This window comes from Chlorocebus sabaeus, chromosome 16 (genome assembly GCF_047675955.1).
Source record: "Chlorocebus sabaeus isolate Y175 chromosome 16, mChlSab1.0.hap1, whole genome shotgun sequence".
Taxonomy (NCBI): Eukaryota; Metazoa; Chordata; class Mammalia; order Primates; family Cercopithecidae; genus Chlorocebus; species Chlorocebus sabaeus.
Window position 1 is genome coordinate 29,436,584 of NC_132919.1, and position 23,688 is coordinate 29,460,271.

The 23,688-nt window shown below is 35.8% G+C and overlaps 1 protein-coding gene across 2 annotated transcripts in view; it reads left to right on the forward strand.

Annotated features, from left to right (window-relative positions):
• The window catches only part of NF1 (neurofibromin 1), a 287,975-nt gene that overhangs the window by 159,067 nt on the left and 105,220 nt on the right, over window positions 1-23,688 (forward strand). Inside the window, exons 30-36 of one of the 2 annotated variants that reach the window (XM_008010958.3) lie at window positions 177-312; window positions 4,437-4,499; window positions 9,847-10,005; window positions 10,526-10,623; window positions 11,851-11,997; window positions 13,203-13,349; window positions 16,404-16,514. In XM_008010958.3, the coding sequence (XP_008009149.1) occupies window positions 177-312; window positions 4,437-4,499; window positions 9,847-10,005; window positions 10,526-10,623; window positions 11,851-11,997; window positions 13,203-13,349; window positions 16,404-16,514 (861 nt within the window). The remainder of the gene's footprint in view (window positions 1-176; window positions 313-4,436; window positions 4,500-9,846; window positions 10,006-10,525; window positions 10,624-11,850; window positions 11,998-13,202; window positions 13,350-16,403; window positions 16,515-23,688) is intronic. The other variant, XM_008010961.3, reaches the window with a different exon arrangement.

Sequence of the window (23,688 nt, forward strand, 5' to 3'; positions counted from 1 at the left end):
GCAGGCGTAAGCCACCGTGCCCTGTCAAGGTTGTCTTTTTTATAGTTGGTTGTTTAAAGATTCCAAGGAAGTCCACACCTTGCATTTGGCTTAATGTCTCTAAAAGAGTCTCCTTTAAGGAGTGATTTTTGTTATTTGTTTGAAACAAAAGTGTTAGGATTTTTATTTTTTTGTAGGTTAGAACCATCAGAGAGCCTTGAGGAAAACCAGCGGAACCTCCTTCAGATGACTGAAAAGTTCTTCCATGCCATCATCAGTTCCTCCTCAGAATTCCCCCCTCAACTTCGAAGTGTGTGCCACTGTTTATACCAGGTATGCTTACAGTTAGAGATTACCATTATTAATCTAAAGTTAAATTATGAAGAATGCTTTATCAAAGAAGGATCTAGCTGCTGATGGTGTGTGGTTAACTATAATACTGAGTGAGTTTGGGTGAATAACACATTGAGAATTGTTGTTGGAATTGTCTTTGAAAAAACTTAAATATTACTTAGGCAACAGTTTGAAGTAAGAGAAGACTTTAAAATACTAAATTTTCCTTGCATTGGGAGCAAGTTTAAAATGCAGTGAATCCACTGGATGTGATGGGTGTGACTGAAATGAACATATTATGGATTTTTGTTGTTGTCGTCTATTAACCTAAATTATTTACAGGGTGTTTCACAGTTAAGGCGGGTCTCCTCCTCGCTTTTTTTGCCTTGTGAATTGCTTGATCATCTGTGATTTTGGTTTCTTCATTAATATATAATTAGTTTGTGTCAGGTTTTCCCAGGATAGACTGATTGTTCTGTTTATGTAGCATGTTTCTTAAAAGAGATATTGCATCATCATCATTCAGACCAAATTATTAGACTTTCTAACATTAGCACTGCAAGTAATGCATCTGAATTCAGAAGATAGCCATAGTCATGGCCTTCTTTTTGAAGGAATTAGGTCTATGTTCTTTTATGCCTTCTACTGTGTTTTTGAATTGCACATTGCAGTTTTAGGAATTATTTATTCCAAGGGAGATCCTGCAAATGCACATTAGCCTTTTGGAAACTATGATTCTGGAAGAAACATTAGTGGGTCTGGAATTTGGGGTAGGGGCGGGTATAAGGTAAATAAATACACAGTTATCAAAACCCATGTCTTTGTGTCTCTCTCTTTGCAGAGTCATCGCAGCCATTTGCTTTTTTTAGCACACGGCTTCAGTTGCTTAGAGACGTTAACAGCATCATTGAAATCACCATTTTAAAAGCTGTTTGAGGCTGCTCTATGTGAATTTTTTCCCCATTGCTATTTTTAAAGATGTATTTGTTCTATCTGTAAAAAAGCTTTTCACAGTATACCTAGATGATAAAACATACTTAACATTGTCTCTCTTAATTTATCGTGACTTTTCTGTCTTTACAAAAAGACTCAAAGAAACTTAGGAAAATCCTACATAATTTTTTCAGCTAGTTAAATCTGACTCTAAAGGGTGGTTTAGTTATAATATGAAACTTAATATAGTGAATATCTTCTCTTAAGTTTGGGCTGTATTCAGGTTTCTCTTTAAATTTTATTTAGTAATTGTTCTATTGATGAAACTAGGCAGACAGGAAATAGCACATATTAAAAATAGTCTGGGTTGACTTCTTGGTTGGCCTTGTGGTAACTGGTGTCAGAGAGCAAGTGGGTTTCTAAAATGACAGTGGCTTTGACTTTAGCTGGGGTTAAAAGTGAATGGGGACTGACTACATGATTACATGGTCTAGGAGATTGTAGTAGAATTTCTTCATGTGGTTGTCATCCTAAAAGAAAAATCTTTTTGTATCATCAGCAAACTTGGAGACCATTTCAAGACCATGATTCTGATAATGTAAAAGGAACAGGTCTTAGCACTTATTTAGTACTTAAGAAATATTTAATGAAGAAATAAATTTCCCCATCCCTCCCACCTAAGTAAACAAGATTCTTGCCAGCTTTCATAGCTGAGAAAGGAGGAAAATAGTGAAAATAGAAAATAAATTTTTAAACACTATATGTGGTGGTTATTAAACAGTATGTTATGCTTTTTAGAGCACTTCACAATAAAATATCCTGTATTAATAACAAACCTAGATTATTATTTTAAAATTTCACATAAAATTATCTTTAAAAACATGAATTAAATGTGGTATTAGTGCGTTGAGTATTGGGTAAAAGCATTGTTGAAGAGCAGAGACAGTATGCTGTGTTGTTATTAAATAAGGCTTTATTTTTAAATTAGTAATTGGTAACATTTACTGATTAGAAAGAAAGATAGGGCCGGGCACGGTGGCTCAAGCCTGTAATCCCAGCACTTTGGGAGGCTGAGACGGGCAGATCACGAGGTCAGGAGATCGAGACCATCCTGGCTAACACGGTGAAACCCCGTCTCTACTAAAAAATACAAAAAACTAGCCGGGCGAGGTGCCAGGCACCTGTAGTCTCAGCTACTCGGGAGGCTCAGGCAGGAGAATGGCGTAAACCCAGGAGGCGGAGCTTGCAGTGAGCTGAGATCCGGCCACTGCACTCCAGCCTGGGCGACAGAGCAAGACTCTGTCTCAAAAAAAAAAAAAAGAAAGAAAGATAGGAAAAACGCTTTGGTCTCAAGATAGTATTTTATTGAGTCTGCTCCCCAAACCTAGTTTTTTTCCTTTTCATTTGCTCTTTTGTTTTTATTTGTCTTCCCTCTTCTGACTTCTTCTTGCCCCTTTGCCTTTGGCAGTAACACAAGTGTACCTTCCTGCCCTTCTGTGTTCTGCCTGGAGGGATAGTAGTCCCTTGGCTCCTGCTTTGGGACCTACTGGGGAAATGTTGAAAGGGAAGTGAGTATATTGCTAGCTGATAAACTTCCCTGGACTTTAGCCCCTTTTTTGAGTTCTTATCTTGGCCTTTAAGCCTTTTAAAATCATGCTTTAACCAGCTGTACTTTATATACCTTCCTTCCTTAGTTGACTAGTTTAAGGTTATATAAGAATAGCCAACTGTGAACATGTGTCAGATTTATAATTAAATCATTTTCTCATGTGTTGTTTTCACTTCTCCTGATGGTTTTAGAATAAAGATAAAATAATTCCCAGAGTGCATATTCTCTTATGGTGAGAGAATTCTAAGAACTAATTTATGATTCTAAATAAATCTCACCTTTTTTCAGTAAATCTCCTTCTCCAGACTGAAGTAGTTTACACAAATTTTTAAGGCTATAAATATACCATGGTTACTAATACATTTGTATATAGTATAAAGTTTGAAACAAAGCTCGGTGAGCTAAGGGGCTGTGTCTTCTTGTTTTACTGCTATTTCCCAATGCCTAGAATGGTATTTGACATTTAGGTACACAATAACTGCTTGGATAGATGAATGGGTGGGTGGATGAATGGATGTCTAACTAACTTAAAGCCCAAGTTATGGTTATGGTGTTGGATGCCCAGAATTCCTAGAATAAGATGCCATCTATTTGTGGATTAAATAATTCTGACATGGTTTTTGAAATATTTTAAAAATAATTATTCTGCCTAGGCTAGTCCTATCAAGAGTCTTTTAACTTTGAAAGAATTCTCTGGTCTAGAAAGAGCTCTGAGAGATGAAGCCAATATGTGTCTGGAGTTTTGGGATTTTTTAAGTGGCCTTTTTTTTTTTTTTTTTTTTTTAGATATTTTGATCAATGGTCAACTGTAATATGTGAAGTTTTAAGCAGGCCTACAGTTTTGTTCTGTAATTTTCTCTGCAGTTTCTTCACTTTAATAATATTAATGCTTCTTACTAGTTGAGCTGATAACCTTCTTCTCCCAAATGTTGCAGAGCTTTTAACCTCCTCTGATTAGAACCATTTCAGGAAGTAGCCTGCAAACATTGAAAAATAATGTGAAATGATAAGAGTAATCTTTTTTAGGGAGAGATAGGTCTTTAATTCAGAATTTCTAAAGTGCATTTTTATATTTATCCATATAATTTTTATTTCTTTGTTCAATAGGATCTTAATTAAATGCCAGGTGTTGGAAAAAGAACTTAAAGTCAATTGAAGGATACACAGAGAAGAATTTTACGTATCAAGAAAAAATTATGTAGACACAAATGTTTTTAGTGTGTGATCTACTTGTAATGAGTATTTTATATTAAATTTCTCAAAAGCTAGGAATTAACCAAAATGTAAATATTTAATATCCTCAAATTCACTTGGGGAGAGTTTTTCTGTGATTCATAGCCAGAAATAGTAGACATGATTGGGTCTCAACATTTCTTGCTGTTTTAGTGCTTGGCTTAAAAATGTAATAAAAATTAAAACCCAGAATTAAAATTCATTCCTCAAAATTCAGTTGATTTCTAATTTTTTGTTGATTCCATTTGTGTTACATTTTATGGTGTAATTTTATGTACAAGCCAACATTGTTTTTGTTGCTGTATGTAGTCGGTGCTGTGACTTGTTTGTGCTCATCTCTGTTCTGTAGGCAACTTGCCACTCCCTACTGAATAAAGCTACAGTAAAAGAAAAAAAGGAAAACAAAAAATCAGTAAGTTTGGAGAACTTTTTACTAGCTGTTTCTTTCAAAGCAAAACAAAAATCTTTTGCTGTTTGTTAAGAATATCTTCACTTCAGCCTATTTGACCTTCACTGTAAAATCATTCTACTAATTCTGGCACAAAATAGCTTTCATTTCAATTAACCCTGGAATTAAGTTACATTGAAACATTCTCTGTGTTCCTTTGGTTTGATTTATCCCAAAGGCAATTTGTGGGCATTTGTTGCATTGGATATCCTTGGTCTAATTTTATTATTGTTACTTTTTAAATTATAAATGAATGCAAAGAAACTTAATTTCAAGGCCTTAGGAAACGCTGACTCTCTTCTTTCTTGCTTCTTGTTTGAAGGTAATGTGAGTGGTTTCTTTTTCCAGAGATGACAGTGTTTCTTAATTGTTAGAAGTATATGGTGGGAAAGTGTCACTTTCTAAATCTTACCTAAAAGTTGCTAAATTTTATTTTTTTACTCTTCATATTTTTGTCTAGGCAGTCCCAGGCATAATTTAGATATTTGTGCATAGTTTCCTAGAAATTTTAATGGTAAAACTACTTTTACCTCAAAAAAAAAAGGAGGTAAATGATAAGATAGTATTTTTGAGATAAAAGAAAACTGAGTTCGTATGTGTAGAAAAACACATCATTCTGCAAACATAATGTGAACTTGGCCTGATTTATTTAAAAGGAAGAAAATTATGAAAGTCATAATTATTTTCTTCCAGTGAATGGAATTTGTACAAAATATAACATGCATTCATTTAACATTTGCCATTATTTGTCAGAGTGACTTATCAGGCTGAGCCCTGTCTTTGTTCATATAATCCAAATGATTGTAGAGTAAGATGTAAAGAATACTTTTAGGAGTCAAGTAGGTAGTTTTCTTAAAAGGGTGTAATTTAGAATACAGTGTTCATCTGGTTTCATCTTTCATTCCTTGTCTAAACTTTACATATAATAAAGCTTTATGGCAGGGCACAGTGGCTCATACCTGTAATCCCAGCACTTTGGGAGACCAAGGTGGGAGGATCTCTTGAGCCCAGGAGTTCAAGACCAGCTTGGGCAACATAGCAAGTCATCTCTACAAATATATATATATTTTTAATTAGCCAAGCGTGGTGGTATACTCCTGTAGTCCCAGCTACTCGGGAGGCTGAGGCAGGAGGATTACTTGAACCCAGGTGGTTGAGGCTGCAGTGAGCCGTGATTGTACCACTGTACTCCACCATGAGTGACAGAGTAAGACCCTGTCTCACAAAAATCTCACAAAAAAAGAAAAAGCTTTACATATGTTTCTAAGCTTTACATATAAATTGTCTAAGCGTTAAATATAGATTTTTAAAAATTCAAATCAAAATTTAAATTTATAGACATACTTTTGTTGTGTCCATTGAAGATTTTATTTTTGAGTATATTAAGTAAATTTGACTAGCTATGATCAAATTGATTGGATTATAAAGACGTTTCTAATGCCTCAGACTTCTAATTCTCAGTATATGTGAGTTTAACATAATGTACACCATCATCGTTGAAATTAATTTGCTGCTTCTAACACTCTTGTTCAGTGTTATACTAATGCCATTTTGTAGTGTATCACGTAATTAAAATTCAGGCATTCTGTGTTTCTCTAAAGCATGTTTTCTAGCCTTCCTAACACTGCTTTATTTATTAAGATTTTGTCTAAAATTGTTTCTTGAAATGTTTTTTCTACTAGAGTTGTTTTCAAAAAAAATTTTTTTAATTTCTGAGTAATACTAAGTTTTGGAATATATTTCTCAGTACAGGTAATATGAGCTCCTCATGGAAACAAGGGGAATCTAATTGGTAATTTGAGATATTTTAGAGTACATTCCAAAGTATGAAGACAGTATACTCATAAATTTAAGTTGTTTTATGGAGTTGTGTGCTTTAACAAAATCTAATGATCTTTAAGAGCTGACTTTCTTTTTGGGTGTATGTATCATGGATTGGAATATGTAAAATATAGAGAGATGTGGCTTCTAGTATATAACTGTGTAGTCACATTACAGATAACTGTTTATTCTCAAACATATAGTGTATAATGAGGTTTACTTTGAAAGTTAACTGTCTGCCTAACTCAGGGAGAATGCAGTAACTAAGCATATATGGGTAGTAACGCTCTTGCTGAAGTGTAGTTTGTGACTGCGTGCATTCACATTATGTAGTCAGCTTTTACCAGAGGAAGAAAGGGGACATTTGGCTGATAACGGGTCTCAACACACAGACTGGCCCAATTTTGACCTTTTATGCAGAATGTCTTTTGGATCCAAATTAGATTTTTATGAATTAAAAAACCAATAGAGCATGTATGTATTATGAGGTAAAATTACATTGGCATCAATTAGTGTTGAATGAAAAAAAGACAGTCCTTTTATAAGTTGACTTATGAAACTTGTTATATAGCATTTTTATTGGTTTTTAAAATCAGTTTTTAGTTCCAAAATTGTATTGATTTCTGCCATCAGTGTGATACATAGTTATATGATACATGAAACAGTATGTGTTCCTGAGGTGTGGATATTTTGGGTTTTAACATGAATTATTTTAAAGATGTGGAAGATGGTAAAACTGTGGTACTTTTTGTAAATTTTACAATATTCTTTTGGGAAATCACTTAGTTTTTCATTAAATTCTGATGCTGAGTACCATTAAGTATAAATCAGGTATAAATATGAGTCACACTTTAAAACTTCTTTGTGCTAGAGAAAACCAGTAAATAGCTACTTCCAAAAAAGTATTTTGTCTAATTGATGATAACCATTACAAATTTCCTTGTTCCTTCTCCACTCCCAGTGCTTCATTTTACTAGCGTAAAAAATGAAACAGTATTTTGAAAGCTCTCTATGTGTTTCACAGCAGGTTAACATTTTATAAACTAACTGGTTCTTTGAAAATTAAACTATGGCTTTTAGTTTTTTAAAAACCATTTTAGAATTTTAATGGGTTAAACTTATTAGATGCTAATTCTTTTAAAATAATCTATTTTAAAATAATTATAAAGTAATTTTTAATCCTTTTCCCTCCTGCTGACTCACTCCTTAAGGGCTTTAAAATGTTATAGGTTTGTTTTGTCTGCCTTTTTATATTTATTTATTTATTTATTTATTTATTTATTTATTTAATTTATTTTTGAGACAGAGTCTCTCTGTGTCACCCAGGCTGGAGCGCGGTGGCACAATGGCTCACTGCAACCTCCACCTCCTGGGTTCAAGCGATTCTCCTGCCTCAGCCTCCCAAGTAGTTGGGATTGCAGGTGTGCGCCACCACGTCCAGCTACTTTTTGTATTTTTAGTAGAGATGGGGTTTCGCCATGTTGGCCAGGCTGGTTTTGAACTCCTAGCCTCAAGTGATCTGTCTGCCTCGGCCTCCCAGAGTGCTGGGATTACAGGTGTGAGCCACCACGCCCAGCCAGAGAGTTGTCTAAGATTAAAATTTGGGAGTTTTAGAAGAACCACTCAGTAGTTCTTGAATGATGGTCTATGAATATTCTAAAATTATGTGAAGAATTTTGTGTGTGTGAATGCATACATTCATTTTTCTAACCTTTATCAGATTTCAGAGAGGTTCCTCATCCCCAGAAGGTTGAAACACCGTACTGGAATAGTTGAAGCACTCGAATTTTTTCTTAATTTTACATCTTTCTATAGTTTCAGCTAAAACTTCTGTGTCTAATTCTAAATTTATATATTTGAGCTAAAAATAAATGGTATTTAGGTTTTAAAGACATTCGAATAAAGCAACTATATTTAGTCACCTTCACCAGTTTCCCTTATATAAGAGTTAAGGTTGTTCTTCATGCAATAAACACTGTAACATAAAGAAAGCTTCCTGAACTACGTGTAGTGTAACTGAAGGTGGGACTATATTAGTTACAACTGACCTCTTTTTATCACCTCTTACTAATATTTTTTTCTCTAAAATCTAGTTTTTACTAACTTCCTATTAGAGATTATAGAAAGCTATTTTGAGATTATAAGCAGTGATAACGCATTTAAAATGTGGACTGCTTGAAGCACTGCATTGAACAGGGTGAAGTGAAATAATCCCAATTCTTTCCAGAGTTAATCTGGAGTCAGCCTGTCATAATTTATGTCATAATTTCCTGTCATAACTTATGACAGGAAATATTTATTGAGGCATTGTGAAAAAAATAGCTACGTGATATTCTGCATGTAAATCTGGGACCCCCCCCCCCACCAATATCCTTTGAAATGAAGGTTTATCCTTGGAATCGCAGATTATTGAGTGAAATGCTACAGTTTTGTAGTCACTGCTAGTTTAAACAGCAGTTAGCCACACTAAGCAAAAATAGCTGTAGAGATTAAAATGTTACATTAAGTGTTCTTTAAAAATACACATATATAGTATATATATAAAATGTAAATTGCAAAATATAATTTTCATCTATAACATGATTTAAAGTAGGGGACACTGGGAAGGGATGGGAGCTGAACCAGTTTTATAGCACTCTTCCCAAGCTAAGGTACCTTTTACTTTATCTTAATGTAGAATGTTTTATAAAGGGAAATAATCCATTTTTAATATTGGGTTCACATTGCTTTTCAGGCTGGACAACCATTTCTTGAGTTCTTAAATTATTTTTATTTGACAGAATTATAAATTGAGGTAGATACAGGGATTCTCTCTTCTGGTGAGATCCTTTTTTCTTTTAGGTCCCCAAGAATTCCCATCCCTCCATGGTTTAAATAATAGGTAGGTTCTAATAAAGGAAGCTATGAAGAAAAGGAACTGGCAGTAACATTACTTGTAAGTAAGTTGTTTTTTTTTTCCTCAGGAATCTAAGATTTTGTTTTGTATATGGCCAGCATTTTTTTCTTAAATTCAGTTGTAACTGGTACACAACAAAATGTAAATATGTACTATCAGGTATAGGATATTTTGGGGATGTGCTGTTGAAAATTTAGTTTCACCTTATAAAGTTGACCACACTTTCATGTCTGTTAATCTTAGTAAATTATGATCATCTTTGTGTGAAAATTTGGTCTGCTTTCATTACTCATCAAACTTGCGGTACAAGTGATGATACAGTGAAGATCTTTTTTCAGGTTTCTTCTGCCCATCTCATCCATGAGGTTTTTCTTTCCTCTGAGATACCTTAATTGTACTTTAATATGATACAAGACTAGAATTGAGAGGAAACCATTTTCTCTTGTTTTGGGAGAAGAAAAAAATAGAAATATGTCATTCATGAGGACTGATTGATTCAGAGTGTTTGTGCGAAGTTTGACCGTTGAACTCTTTGTTTTCATGTCCTTATTTTAATTCAGACCTTATACTCAATTCTCAACTCCTTGTTTTTAGGTGGTTAGCCAGCGTTTCCCTCAGAACAGCATCGGTGCAGTAGGAAGTGCCATGTTCCTCAGATTTATCAATCCTGCCATTGTCTCACCGTATGAAGCAGGGATTTTAGATAAAAAGCCACCACCTAGAATCGAAAGGGGCTTGAAGTTAATGTCAAAGGTGAATTATTTTGATAATCTAACTATCTTAAATTCCCTTTGCAACTAAATTTTCAGCTTTTCTTATAGTACTTCCTCTTAAATTTATATTTGAAATACCCTATGGTTTTCAGTTATGTGTTTTTGTTTTATTTTGTTTATATTACAAAGGAATTCATTAGGTACCTGATGGACCTTATTTTCATGAGAAAACATGTTGTTATAGCAGATGTCTTGTGTTATGAAGATCATTTTTTGCATAATCATTCTAGACATTCTGAAACAGACTAGAATGTAGACTATAGGATTTTTTTAAAAAGGCATTCAATATTTTTAATACGTATTTTTACATGTAAATATAATAATTATATTTGGGAAGGATAGAAACACTACCTAAAATAAGTTATAGAATGAGGAACGATTAATTTTTAAGTACTAGCAGAAATATAAATGAGAAAATTCATGCTTTTAAAGAATATATTAATGTATAGACTTCATACAATAAATAATCTGATTATTTATAACCCTGTTTTATTGTATAGATACTTCAGAGTATCGCCAATCATGTTCTCTTCACAAAAGAAGAACATATGCGGCCTTTCAACGATTTTGTGAAAACCAACTTTGATGCAGCACGAAGGTAATTTACTTACCACTTATTCAGTTGCTCTGTTTGAATCAAATATTTTCAGTTTCACATAAGTCCATGTACCTGTTTTACATGAAGTTCCAGTGTAGGTTTTTTTCTTTTCCTGCTCGAGGTCAAGACATAACTTGTCTTATTTTATTTTACTATAAAAGACAGTCATGAAATAAAATAATATTTTTTATAATTTGATAGTGATTTTCATATTTGAAAACCAAGAGGGATTTTTGACATGTCTAGTTAAATAAAGGATTTGAGGATGGTTCAATATGGGGACAAGGAAGAAGTAGGATTCTTTTTATTTAAAACTAAAACCATGGTATCAATAATATATAACAATGTTTAATAAGTTTTTTTTGATGTTAGAGTATTTGTGGTACTTAAATTTGGAAGTGTATCTAAACTAAAATGTTATTCTTTAAACCAAGTAAAGCAAACACGTAAGATTTTGTTTATGAGAAACTGAACTTGATGATTGTAGAAAACTCTTCTGCTACATTTCCATAACTAGTTATTTCACTTTATTTCTCTGAGTTACTGGTTTATCTGTAAAGTGGGAATAAAGTCTTTGCCTGAGTTGTTTTTAGAGAAAAAAAATGAGATAATTCATAAGAAAGTGTTTTGTAAATTTATGTCTGGAATTCTGCTTTTCATGTAGTATGAATCTAATTGATCCTTGTCATCTAAGCTAGGCTTGTACAACTCTCTCTTCCAGTTTAGCATCATTGTAGTTGTTACTGACTGCTTTTCTGTTAGGGAAACTGGAGTTTAAAAGGTATATTGCTGAATGACAAACCATGTTGGAAAGAGAGTGAATGTCAGCATAGGATTCATATTCTGGCACTGAGTACCCATACAAAGTTAAAAGGATCAAAGTTTTAATCCTGGCTCTGACAGGCTATGTATCTTTGGGGAAGTCTTTTGTCTGGACCTTCGTTTCCTTATCTGTAAAATACTAGCCTCTTTCCAAAGTTTCATCCATCTCAGTTTTGTTGTTAAACTTCAGAGCCTACTTTGAAGCTGAAGCCATGTATCAGAAATGGAAAGCCAACTTTCTTCTTGTCCTTTTTGCTTTGTCTGATGTCAAGTCACATTTTGGGAACATGCCCTCCATATTTGTAATCTCAGTTACTTCACAAAGTTACTGCATATAAATTTAATTCAAACGTAAGTCTGGGTGTATCTGGTGTTGAAAATTCTAATAACTTTGCATTTTTGAAGGTTTTTCCTTGATATAGCATCTGATTGTCCTACAAGTGATGCAGTAAATCATAGTCTTTCCTTCATCAGTGACGGCAATGTGCTTGCTTTACATCGTCTACTCTGGAACAATCAGGAGAAAATCGGCCAGTATCTTTCCAGCAACAGGTAAGATTTCCCAGTCATGGGGATAGTGAATACCCTCTGTTTAAATTTAGATTAATAAAATTATTGGTCATGAATAGTGCTTTTTACTTTACATCTTCTTGGACTAAGAATTATGGTTTAGAAAGAGAAAGATTCTTTTTTTCAAAAAAATACAAACAAAAGGTTAAGTCATATTAAATAATCAACAAACCTACCTAGGTTCCAGTGGTTATTATTATTATTTTTTTGTCAAGTTAAGAAATCACAGATTCGCTCTTTGGGTTTTTATGGCTTGCAAACTGTCATAGACCCAGAGAAGTTCAAATTAGCGTTGGCATTTGAATCTGAAGAACAGCTAATTCGTAGGAATTCAGTAATTAAAATATTGTCAGCGTTTTAATTCTATGATAAACTCATTTGTGATACTTTAAGTATATGCAATAAAGCTTTGTATAGAAAATACCAGCCTGACATGGTGGCTTACGCCTGTAATCTCAGCACTTTGGGTGGCCTAGGCAGGCAGATCACCTGAGGGCAAGAGTTCGAGATCAGCCTGGCCAACATGGTGAAACCCTGTCTCTAGTAAAAATGCAAAAATTAACTGGGCATGGTGGCAGACACCTGTAATCCCAGCTACTTGGGAGGCTGAGGCAGAAAAATCGCTTGAACCGGGAGGCGGAGGTTGCAGTGATCCAAGATCGTGCCATTGCACTCCAGCCTGGGCCACAAGAGCTAAACTCCATCTCAGAAATTAAAAAAAAAAAAGAAAATACTTAAAAATTGAAATTATTGATTTGGGCATTGTTTCATTAATCTTGGTAGTCTCTTGTGTATTATAAATTACTTGCTGTCCCATCTAGTTATATAAACTTGTAAAGAGACCAAATTCCTATATATGAGGAGTCCCTAATAAAGGAAAAATGAGTTCAAATTATTTTTAAATGCCAATAAAAATGGTTAGCACATTCACGGGAAAAGTAGTGGACTGTGAAGCTAAGGGTAAGCAATTGGGAGAAGGGAGTTTAAATGACAAGGCATTTTCATCTTTTATGAGTTATTAATGGATTGAAGTAAACATGGTCCTGAGGTCTTTTTGGTGCTATTTACAAATCAGCAGAGACCACCAGCTGACAGTAAAAGGAAAAGCAACCAGTTACAAGTTAAAGAAATGTGTAGCGCAAAATGTGAACTGCTAATTTTTTTTCTAAGTAGTTTGCTGTATCTAGGGATCATAAAGCTGTTGGAAGACGACCTTTTGATAAGATGGCAACACTTCTTGCGTACCTGGGTCCTCCAGAGCACAAGCCCGTGGCAGATACACACTGGTCCAGCCTTAACCTTACCAGTTCAAAGTTTGAGGAATTTATGACTAGGTAAATTACAACCTTGAAATAGTTGATTGCATTCTTTTTGTTTGAGAAGCAGAGTTTGCCCACCAGGCCACTTGTTAGATATGATAGAAGACTATGAGGAAAGATGTATTTAATAATCACATTGCCATGTTTGGGGATCCAACTATATATTATTTATATATATAGGGTGTGTTTTTTATATGTTGATTGTCATAACAATAGTAACAAATCATATTTTATCATCTTGCTTTCATAAGTTTTCACATTTAGTACTTACCAGGGAATGAAGACAACATTATTTTCAAATTATAGTTAAGGAAGATGCAACTCAATGTGAGTAATTGACTTGCTTAAGATTCCACACCTGTTTCATAGGTCTTTTGGTTTTAAGTGAAGGACTTTTCTGCTACACTGTAACATTTTTCAGAACCCTCATAAAGGTTAATGGTTCTGACTTCTTTCAGATTAAGGTCCAGAAAATATAGTATACTTCAGTATTGCTATAAAATTTCTGTGGACTTTTGTTTGAATCCCATTTAGTGGGATTTAGTTTGTGAACCAAAAGATCCTCATTGTTAGACACTTACTCTATGATGATACAATGAGAGTATTTTGCTGAATCTTTTAAAGTACCTTTCGCAGGACTTGATGCTTAATAAGTGCTCCTTGGTGTCTGTGAGTTGAGTGTTATGTTCATAGTTTGTGCCAAAACAGAAAAAAGAGGATCTGATGATGAGAAGTTAAAGATTTGTATATAATATGCCTTGAATTGTAAGTGCTTGTTATTAGTTGTATTGCATATAGGTCATGGTTTTGTATATATAAATCCAAACCAATGATACTGTTAAAAGAATATATGAATATATGAAAGAACGTATAAACATAAGAATGTATGGGTATATAATGTCATTTCCAAATTAATTTTTATTTTTAGCTCTATTAGATTTTTCTCAGTGCAACAAATGTTTATTCCTGTGTAATTAAGGGCATATTTTCCATATAGAATATTCACATTACCTAACTGAAAATTATATACTACAAAAATATAATACCATTTTTAGGCTAATACCTGTGATCCCAACATTTTGAGAGGCCAAGGCAGGAGGATTGCTTGAGGCCAGGAGTTCAAGACCAGCCTGGACAACATAGCAGGACTCTATCTCTACAAATAGTAGAGTATTAACCAGGTGTGGTGGTGCGCACCTGTGGTCCCAGCTACCTGGGAGGCTGAGGTGGGAGGGTTGCTCGAGGATGCAGTGAACTGTGATTGCACCACTGCATTTCCAGCCTAGGTGACAGAATGAGACCTTGTCTATGCAAAAAGAAATGAGTAAAAAGAAATATAAGTAAATATAAATATAAAAATGAATGAATCAAAACAATTTTTAAATTTGACATCACTGAGGACATACTAGCCATTTTTCTAGGAAACTATTTTTATCACTCCTTTTTTTCTAAGATCCTACCTTCCCTTACAAAGCAATCTTTTGTGCTTTTGAAGATTAAGTGATCCAATATGTATAATATACTTAGCGTACTATCTGGTACTTGTAAACTGTTTAATAAATGTTAGATCTTATTTTTGTTCTAAATTCCCACTGATGCTCTTGGAGACCCATTTTCTTTTAAAAAAAAAAATGAAGGTAGCTTTATAATATTTTCAGTTATTAAAAAAATTATTAAATTACTCGATATAGAAATCTAAAGAAGAAAGTAAAAAAAATAAAAATTGTTTATCCTGCCTGTCAGAAATAATTCAGTTAACGTTTGCTGAATAGTCTCCCAGTCATTTATCTATGCACATGTATAATTATTTCTCCTATCAAATGATATCTAGGTTGTTTCCATTAATATTTTTAAAATTCTGACCTGGTACCAGCAGCATGATGGGCTGAGCTAATGCAGTCTCTTTCCCAAGACATAAGACTCAGAAATACTAGGTGTAAAAGAAAATATGTATAGTTTAAAAAATTTAGGCCGAGTGCAGTGGCTCTTGCCTGTAATCCCGGCACTTTGGAAGGCCGAGGTGGGTGGATCACCTGAGGTCAGGAGTTGGAGACAAGCCTGGCCAACATGGTGAAACCTCATCTCTACTAAAAAAAAAAAATATATATATATATATATATATTAGCTGGGCGTGGTGGTGGGCACTTGTAATCCCAGCTACTTGGGAGGCCAAGGCAGGAGAATCGTTTGAACCCTGGAGGCAGAGGTTTCAGTGAGCCGAGATCGCGCCACTGCACTCCAGTCTGGTCAACAAGAGCGAAACTCCGTCTCAAAAAAAAATAAAATTTATAGCTGAAGCTAGTTTCTAAGCAAATTACCTAGCATACAGTCAGTACAGACAGATAAATGGAAAATATGAAAGAGGTTAAGAGATGCAGAAGATAGAATGAGAAGGTCCAAAATATGTCTAGTAGGTGTTCCCTAGAAATTGAGCTCAGTGAGAATGGGGAGAAGTAATATTTGAAAGGCTAATGGATGGATGTTTTCTGGAGTTGATGAATGACGTGTATCTTGAGGTTAAAGAAGCACACTGAGTCTTGAGCAAACTATATAACAATTAAACCAGGCTTTAATACATATGGGAACATAACATATGGTAAAACTGGTATTCAAAATCGAGATTAGGATGGCCTTTCAGTAAATGGTGTTGATACAACTGAGTAATGATCTGTAAAAATACTTTCATACCATTTATGATAGACTCCCATAAATCAAAAAAGCATGAGCAAAGCTATTCAAAATCCATAAACTAGAAAAGATGGATAAAATGAATTCATTAAAAAATCATAAACTTCTGTCTGGGACAAAAACGTCATGAGTAAAAACAATCCTATGGTTAATATCCTTGTCCAATAGTTCTCTTAGAATAGTCCTAAAAGTGCTTTTGTGGTTCAAAGAGTAGTACCTTGAAATTTTTGGTGCATGTTGCCAAATTACCCTTTAGAATGCCTGTTGCTTTTAAAATATTTTTTCATTTTAGTATTTTATTGTTTATCCAGTTAGAGACTTTTTTTACATACTCAGTAGACAACATAAAGCCTCATAGTTACTCTGTTCTTTTTCTTTTAGGCATCAGGTACATGAAAAAGAAGAATTCAAGGCTTTGAAAACGTTAAGTATTTTCTACCAAGCTGGGACTTCCAAAGCTGGGAATCCTATTTTTTATTATGTTGCACGGAGGTAAGACATACTATGTTTTGGTGTCCCTTAACAGAATTTTTTAAATTATAGCAAATATAAAGAGATGGCAAGTTTGGTTTTTCCTAATTGACTTAACAGGAATTGAAGACAAGTTTACCTGGGAGCATATAGCAGGATAAATAGCCTGCCTTTCCTAAAATGATGGTCAGTATCTAGTAGCTGCTTTTGATACTACCCATTTCATACTGGTTTCTCTGTCCTACATCATTTTTTAAAATACTGCCTGCAATGGATTAATTACCAAGAGTTAAAAACCCACAAAGAATATGTTGTTTTCAAGTATATTCTGATTAAATAGTACTCACAACATGATAACTGGGAACTTTTTTTTAAGGAAGAAATAAAACTGTAAAAGCCTATTTCTGAGAACTTTTAAAAATATGCTGTGTAAGATGGCATCAGGGTGATTTAGAAAATAATTCAAAGGAGTGGTGGAAAATACCTGTGAAGATGGTGCAGGGGGTGGCCTGGAAAATGGTTCTTGTTCATGCTGCCCTCAGTTGAGGCTAGTTCCTAGAAAGCCTTTCTGGAAATGTTGTGAGCTCTTCTTTAATAATAGGTATGATGCTTGCCTTGCTTTCCCTACCATTGTCTTTTCTTTCTTGCCTCATTTTACCTTCCTTTTGAAAACTCATCTGTGACATTATTTCGTCAGTTTGACTTCTTCGTATTTACCATGACATACATTCATGGTAATTGAACCTTAGAGACAACATGATATGTAGAGAAACCACTGACTTTGGAATCTCAAGGACCATGTTTAGACTTACTTCTGCTCCTCATTAGTTGTAGACTTAATCTTTACCAGTTTCCTGAATTTAACAGTATTTAACATCCATGACCATTAAGTTAGTAGACTTACATTGTTAGTCAACTTACTAGCCACAGGTGGCAGTGTGTGGGAAACAAATTGAGGTTGAGAAATAGTAGAGAGATGGTGAAGGAAGGTCAGTGGAAGATGGGAAGCTTGTCTAATTGGGTAATTCAGATAGCCTTAAGACCAAGAAGTCCAAAGGACTGGAGCATTAGGGAATCAAGAAAGTAAGAAAATTGCATTGAACCTCCCCCCGCACTCCCCCTGCCTTTTAACAACTCTAAGTAACCCCTCCTCACCTTCCCATGAAAGGCCTCTCTCCAGCTCTCATCTCAGTTGCCATTTCTAAATTGCCAAGATCATTTTAATTTTCGTTTGCACTTGAGATGAACCATATTTGTATTCTAACCCCAACCTTTAATACAACCAGGATATTTTTACTTTCCCTTTGTTGTCTAAGTAAAAAGCAAACATTGTAAGGGAGGTAGAAGACGTGTATCCCCGTCTTCTTTAAAATCTTATTAGTTTACAAATAGCAAAGATTTATGGTAAACAAAGCTGGGTTTTTTTTCAGGATCAGAAACTGTTATATTTGTATTATTGCTCTGTGTTGATCTAGCAAAAACTAAAGGAAAGCAGATTGGACCTGCTGCAGATCCCTTAATGAGATTCAATCAGTTAGGTTTCCATGAAACCTATTGAGTGTTGTGGCTTGAGAGTGCTAAGAATTCTCAGCTCTGCTGCTTATTAGCTGCATAATTTTTTTTTTTTTTTTTTTTTTTTTTTTGAGATGGAGTTTCACTCTTATTACCCAGGCTGGAGTGCAATGGTGCGATCTCAGCTCACTGCAACCTCCACTTCCTGGGTTCAAGTGATTCTCCTGCCTCATCCTCCCGAGTAGCCGGGATTACAGACATGCACCACCATGCCTGGCTAATTTTGTATTTTTAGTAGAGACGGGGTTTCACCATATTGGCCAGGCTGGTCTCGAACTCCTGACCTCAGGTGATCTGCCTGCCTCAGCCTCCCAAAGTGCTAGGATTACAGGTGTGAGCCACGGCACCTGGCCTTAGCTGCATAATCATAAATAAGTTTATTTTTCCAAATCTGTTGCTTCATCTGTTAAAGCTGGGGTGTGTGCTTATAAAAACTGTCTACCTCCCCTATAAAGTGTTTTTTGACCTGTAAAGTTATGTAAGGAGTAAATTTGAGATTTTCTTTTTTTCTTTCATTCTTTTTTTGGGGAATATGGCACTGTCAGTTTCAGATTTTCAATCCTTTTAGTTTCTTACTTAGACCTACTGGAGCTCCTCCTGGCCTTCATTTTTACCTGGTGTGACAGATGAGTACACAGTACATCAGAGCAGAGCATCCATTTACTCCATTATGAAGGTCTTGTCTGTCTGTATGCCATCAGTTGTGTCAAAGAGCACTTGGGTTTGACTTCTTTTGATATTCCTGCGTTTCTGTGGCTTAGACTACCATGTGTTAAGTGATGCTTTTTGAATTGTGGATTTTCTAATCTCCTTATAGATAGTCCACAGATATTTCAGACTTGAAATGTCCAAAACTTAATTCAGTATATCTTCAAATCAACCTCCTCTTCACACCATATTTCTCTTTCTCAGTAGCATCATCATCCCTTCTAGTTCCCCATCTAGAGACCCTAATCATTTTAAATTCTTTCCTCTTACTTCTTTTATCTTTCTCATTGTTAGTCACCAAATCTTGGTTTTACCTGTGAGATCCTGGGCAATCAATTAAGTTATTTTAGTTATTATTGCAAAGCAGTCATTTGTATTTTCTCAAGAATAGCTTTTAGGAAAAGCATGAATTAGAGCAGAGCCTACCCAGATAAAGAGAACTAGATGACTGTGGTGCTGGAACTGGCTACGCTCTTTGACTGTCTCTTGGTTTTGTGTTCAACTCTTCCTCATGATTTTCTTCTTTCTGTATCCTTTCAGCTTTTGCCCCAGATAGTAACCCCTTCATTGTCTCAGTACTGCATGTCTGAAATTTTAGAAAGAAAATATGATTCAGCTAAAAAGTATCTGCTTGGCAGAAACTTTAATGTTAGGTTCTGGCCAGCCAGTTGATTTCTGGCTGCCCCTACGTCCAGTATGTGCTCCTGGCCCAGCAGTCATGTGATTCAAAATGTGACCACTTGGCTGTGCACAGTGGCTCGTGCCTGTAATCCCAGCACTTTGGGAGGCTGTGGCGGGCAGATCATGAGGTCAGGAGATCAAGACTGTCCTGGCCAACATGATGAAACGCCATCTCTACTAAAACACAAAAAATTAGCCAGGCATGGTGGCGCGCACCTGTAGTCCCAGCTACTCATTAGGCTGAGGCAGGGGAATTGCTTGAACCCGGGAGGCGGAGGTTGCAGTGAGCCAAGATTGCGCCACTTCACTCCAGCCTGGCGACAGAGCAGGACTCTGTCTAAAAAAAAAAAAAAAAATGACCACTCAGTGCTGTTTCTTCATCAGGCGCTGTTCTTAGGTATGTGTTTTAATTTTTTTTTGTTTTGTTTTTGAGATAGGGTCTCACTCTGTTGCCTAGGCTGGAGTGCGGTGACACTATCATGGCTCACTGTAGCCTCTAGCTCCCAGGTTCAAACAGTCCTCCTGCCTCATACTCCCAAGTAGCTGGGAAGACAGGTGTGCGCCACCACAGCTGGCTAATTTTTCTTTTTATGTTTTTGTAGAGATGAAGTCTTGCTATGTTGCCCAGGCTGGGCTTGAACTCCTGGGCTCAAGCAATCCTCCTGCCTTGGCCTCCTAAAGTGCTGGGACTATAGATGTGAGCCACAATGCCTGGCCTAATTTTTTTTTTTAGTTGGACCTTAATGGACTAATATTACTGTTAGATACCTTGGCAATGTCTTTCGAAACCATTTTCTCCCACTGCATTGCTGGAACTCTGACAGTGTCTTACCTATACTAATGTAGCATTATTCTCCTCCTCCTTCATCCCCAGATGACTACTTCTAGGTAATCTTAACATTTCTTCTGGAGCCAGTTTCTAGTAGAAAGCTTGTCTCTCCCATTGACTCCCTGCATAAAGTCCAAGTTCTGTAGTCAAACATGCAAGGTAATTTTGGCCTAATTTACTTTTCTAATCTTTTCCTTCTATTCCATCCTATATACTTACGCTCTTGCCCTGTGGTAAAGTAGCATAATACAAGGACATTGTTGCAACATTGTTTATACAGTGACAACAAAAAGGAAAACAATAGAGCTGTGTTTCGAAAGGGGGATTGTTGAATAAATGATGATACATTTATATTAGGGAATAATGCAATGTGTTGATTTTGCTTGTTAAAAGTGACAGAAAAGCAATTCAAATTTACGTGTGCCAAAAAGGAATTTACTGACTCATATGCCTAAGAAAATCAAGAGATGTACTAGTTTCTTGCATGACTAGGTGCAGAGCTTTGAACAATATCATCTACAGAACATTTGTCTTCTCTGGCTCTTAACTCTACTTTCTTTGTGTCGGTTTTATTCCCAAGCAGCTCCTCCCAAGTTTTGGCCAGTAATGGTTTGTGTTCTCCCAGCTTAACAATCCCAGTGGAAAAACACCTCTTTCTCAGTTTTGTGGTTTCAGCAAAAGTGGTTGGTCTTACTGGCCTGGTGTGAGTCACATGCCGGTTCCTAAGGCAGTTACTATGGCAAAGGGGATGGAATTTCTTGGTTATCTAGACCTGGATCATGTGCCCCTTCCTGGAATGCAGTGGTAAAGCCAGCCCTATCCAAATTGCATGAACTAAAAGGAGGGCATAGGGGCAGGGTTTTCACAAAGGAAAATTGAATTGCTGTTATCAGAATGAGGAAAAATGGATGCTGGACAGGCAGAACTAGCAGAAGTCCTCTACATCCAGCTTTTAAAAGGCCCAGAAAGATGACTCTGACACTTACCTTACAAGGTAGACGACAATGTGTGTGTGTACCTGCACATGTGTATGTGTAGACTGAGTAATGTATGAAATTATATATATTAACTGTTCACATTGCTTATCTCGGAAGTATGATTGGAGGAGATAGAGGACCAATTTAATATTTCTGTTATTTTTCTCTATGTTATTTGGCTTGCCAGGAGCATATATTATTTTAGTAAGAATAATTAAAAATATAAAACCCCAAAGTGGCTGGACGTGGTGGCTCACACCTGTAATCCCAGCACTTTGGGAGGCCAAGGCAGGGAAATCACTTGCGCTCAGGAGTTTGAGATCAGCCTAGGCAGCATGGTGAAACCCTGTCACTGCAGAAAAATACAAAAATCAACTATACGTGGTGGCATACACCTGTAGCCCCAGCTATTCAGGAGGCTGAGGTGGGAGGATCACTTGAGCCTAGGAGGTCAAGGCTGCAGTGACCTGAGATCACACCACTGTACTCCAGCCTGGGCAACAGAATGAGGCCCTGTCTGAAAGAATAAATTAAAAAAACACACACACACAAAACCCAAGTTACAAAGAAGGAATATTGTGATACCTGGCAATTGCTTTTTGGGTGGTAGTAGTAAACAATGATAATAGCTGACATTTCCTAAGTGCTTTCCTTGCATCAGGAAACTGCATATTACATAATTTCTCATTTAATCCACATAATAACCTTCTGAGATATTATTAACAATTAATTGATGTGCATATAAACTGAAACCCAAACCTGGCTATCAGAATGATCTGGAACATTAAAACAAACATATCTGCTGCCCCACTTCCAAATCAAAATCTCAGGGGCAGGGCCTTTTTTATATATTTAACAGGCACTGCAAGTGATTCGTTTATTGCTAAAGTTTGTTTGGGAATCTCACTGGGTCATGTATTTAATCCATGGTAGCACAACTAGTAAGAATCAGACGTAGATTTCAAACCTAAGTCAAAGCTCTTAACAAATGCACTATTAATCACATGCTTATTACTGTTATAATTTTATGCTTGGGTAAATCTTTGTAGATGAGCATGAAAACCTAACCAACAGTTATGAGATATATTACTCTGGGGAAAATAAGTTCTCAATTCCAGGCATCTGATTTACAAATGATTTTTTGAAACATAAGACAAGGGTTTACTCAATATAAGATAATCTTGTCATTGGCGCAATATCATTATACATTACAAAGGTTAGCAGAATTGGTACCTTTTCTTAGCGAAATGACATATTACTATTAACACATTCATGAAATATGTTCAGATGAATGTGTTATTTTGTAAAGCACTTTAGTTTATCAGATTAGCATTTTTTGTCTGTTTAACAAAAAATAAAATATAGACCGGGCATGGTGGCTCACACCTGTAATCCCAGCACTTTGGAAAGCCAAGGCTGGTGGATCACCTGAAGTCAGGAGTTTGAGACCAGCCTGGCCAACATGATGAAACCCCTCTACTAAAAATACAAAACATTAGCCAGGCATGATGGTGCACGCCTATAATCCCAGCTACTCTGGAGGCTGAGGCAGGAGAATTGTTGAACCTGGGAGGTGGAGGTTGCAGTGAGCTGAGGTCATGCCATTGCACTCCAGCCTGGGCAAAAGGAGTGAAACTCTGTCTCAAAAAAATAAAAATAAAAATGAAATACAAAAACAGCTTCCCCCGTACGACTCCTTATCCCACACCCCCATCCCCTATCCCCTATCCTTCATCTCTCTGTTTCTGACTCGCTTTCTCACTGTCATGTGTGTGCTCTCTCTCACACACACATACCCCCCACCTAAATAATTTCTTCTCTTACACCTTTAATATAAATATCTGAGTTTCAATTCAGTTTTGCAACCATTTAAAAGGCAAACATGGTATTTTGCTTCTTTCAGCATTTAATAATAAGGTAGTAAGTACATACTTTATTCGTATGGAAGGAAACCACCATATTAAGTTAATATTTGAACTTACACAATTATAATTTGCCAAAAAACAAATCAAGTTAATAATTTCTTAAGTAGTAAGTTGAAATAAATGATATTTTCCTAGCTTGTCATTCAGCAGATAATAAGAAACTGAGATAAGAATGCAGGCAGTTGAAGTTCACTTCAGCCCGAGTGCAAGTGTACACAAAACAGCAAAAATATTACATAGAAAATAAAGTGAACGTTGTCCATTGGATTGAGTATGGTCCTACCATTTGTCACAGTGCACATATTCATAGTTGTGGCTATCTTTGGGGTCACTGCTGTGTTCAGACTTGTCTTGGAATTTGGAGTCATCTTGGAACTTGAGGTCTTTTTGAGATCTGGGCTTGTCCCAGGATTGGGGTTCATTCTGGGATTGCTGCTACCATTTGTCACAGTGTTCGTAGTTGTGGCTGTCTTTGGGATCACTGCTATATTCAGACTTGTGTT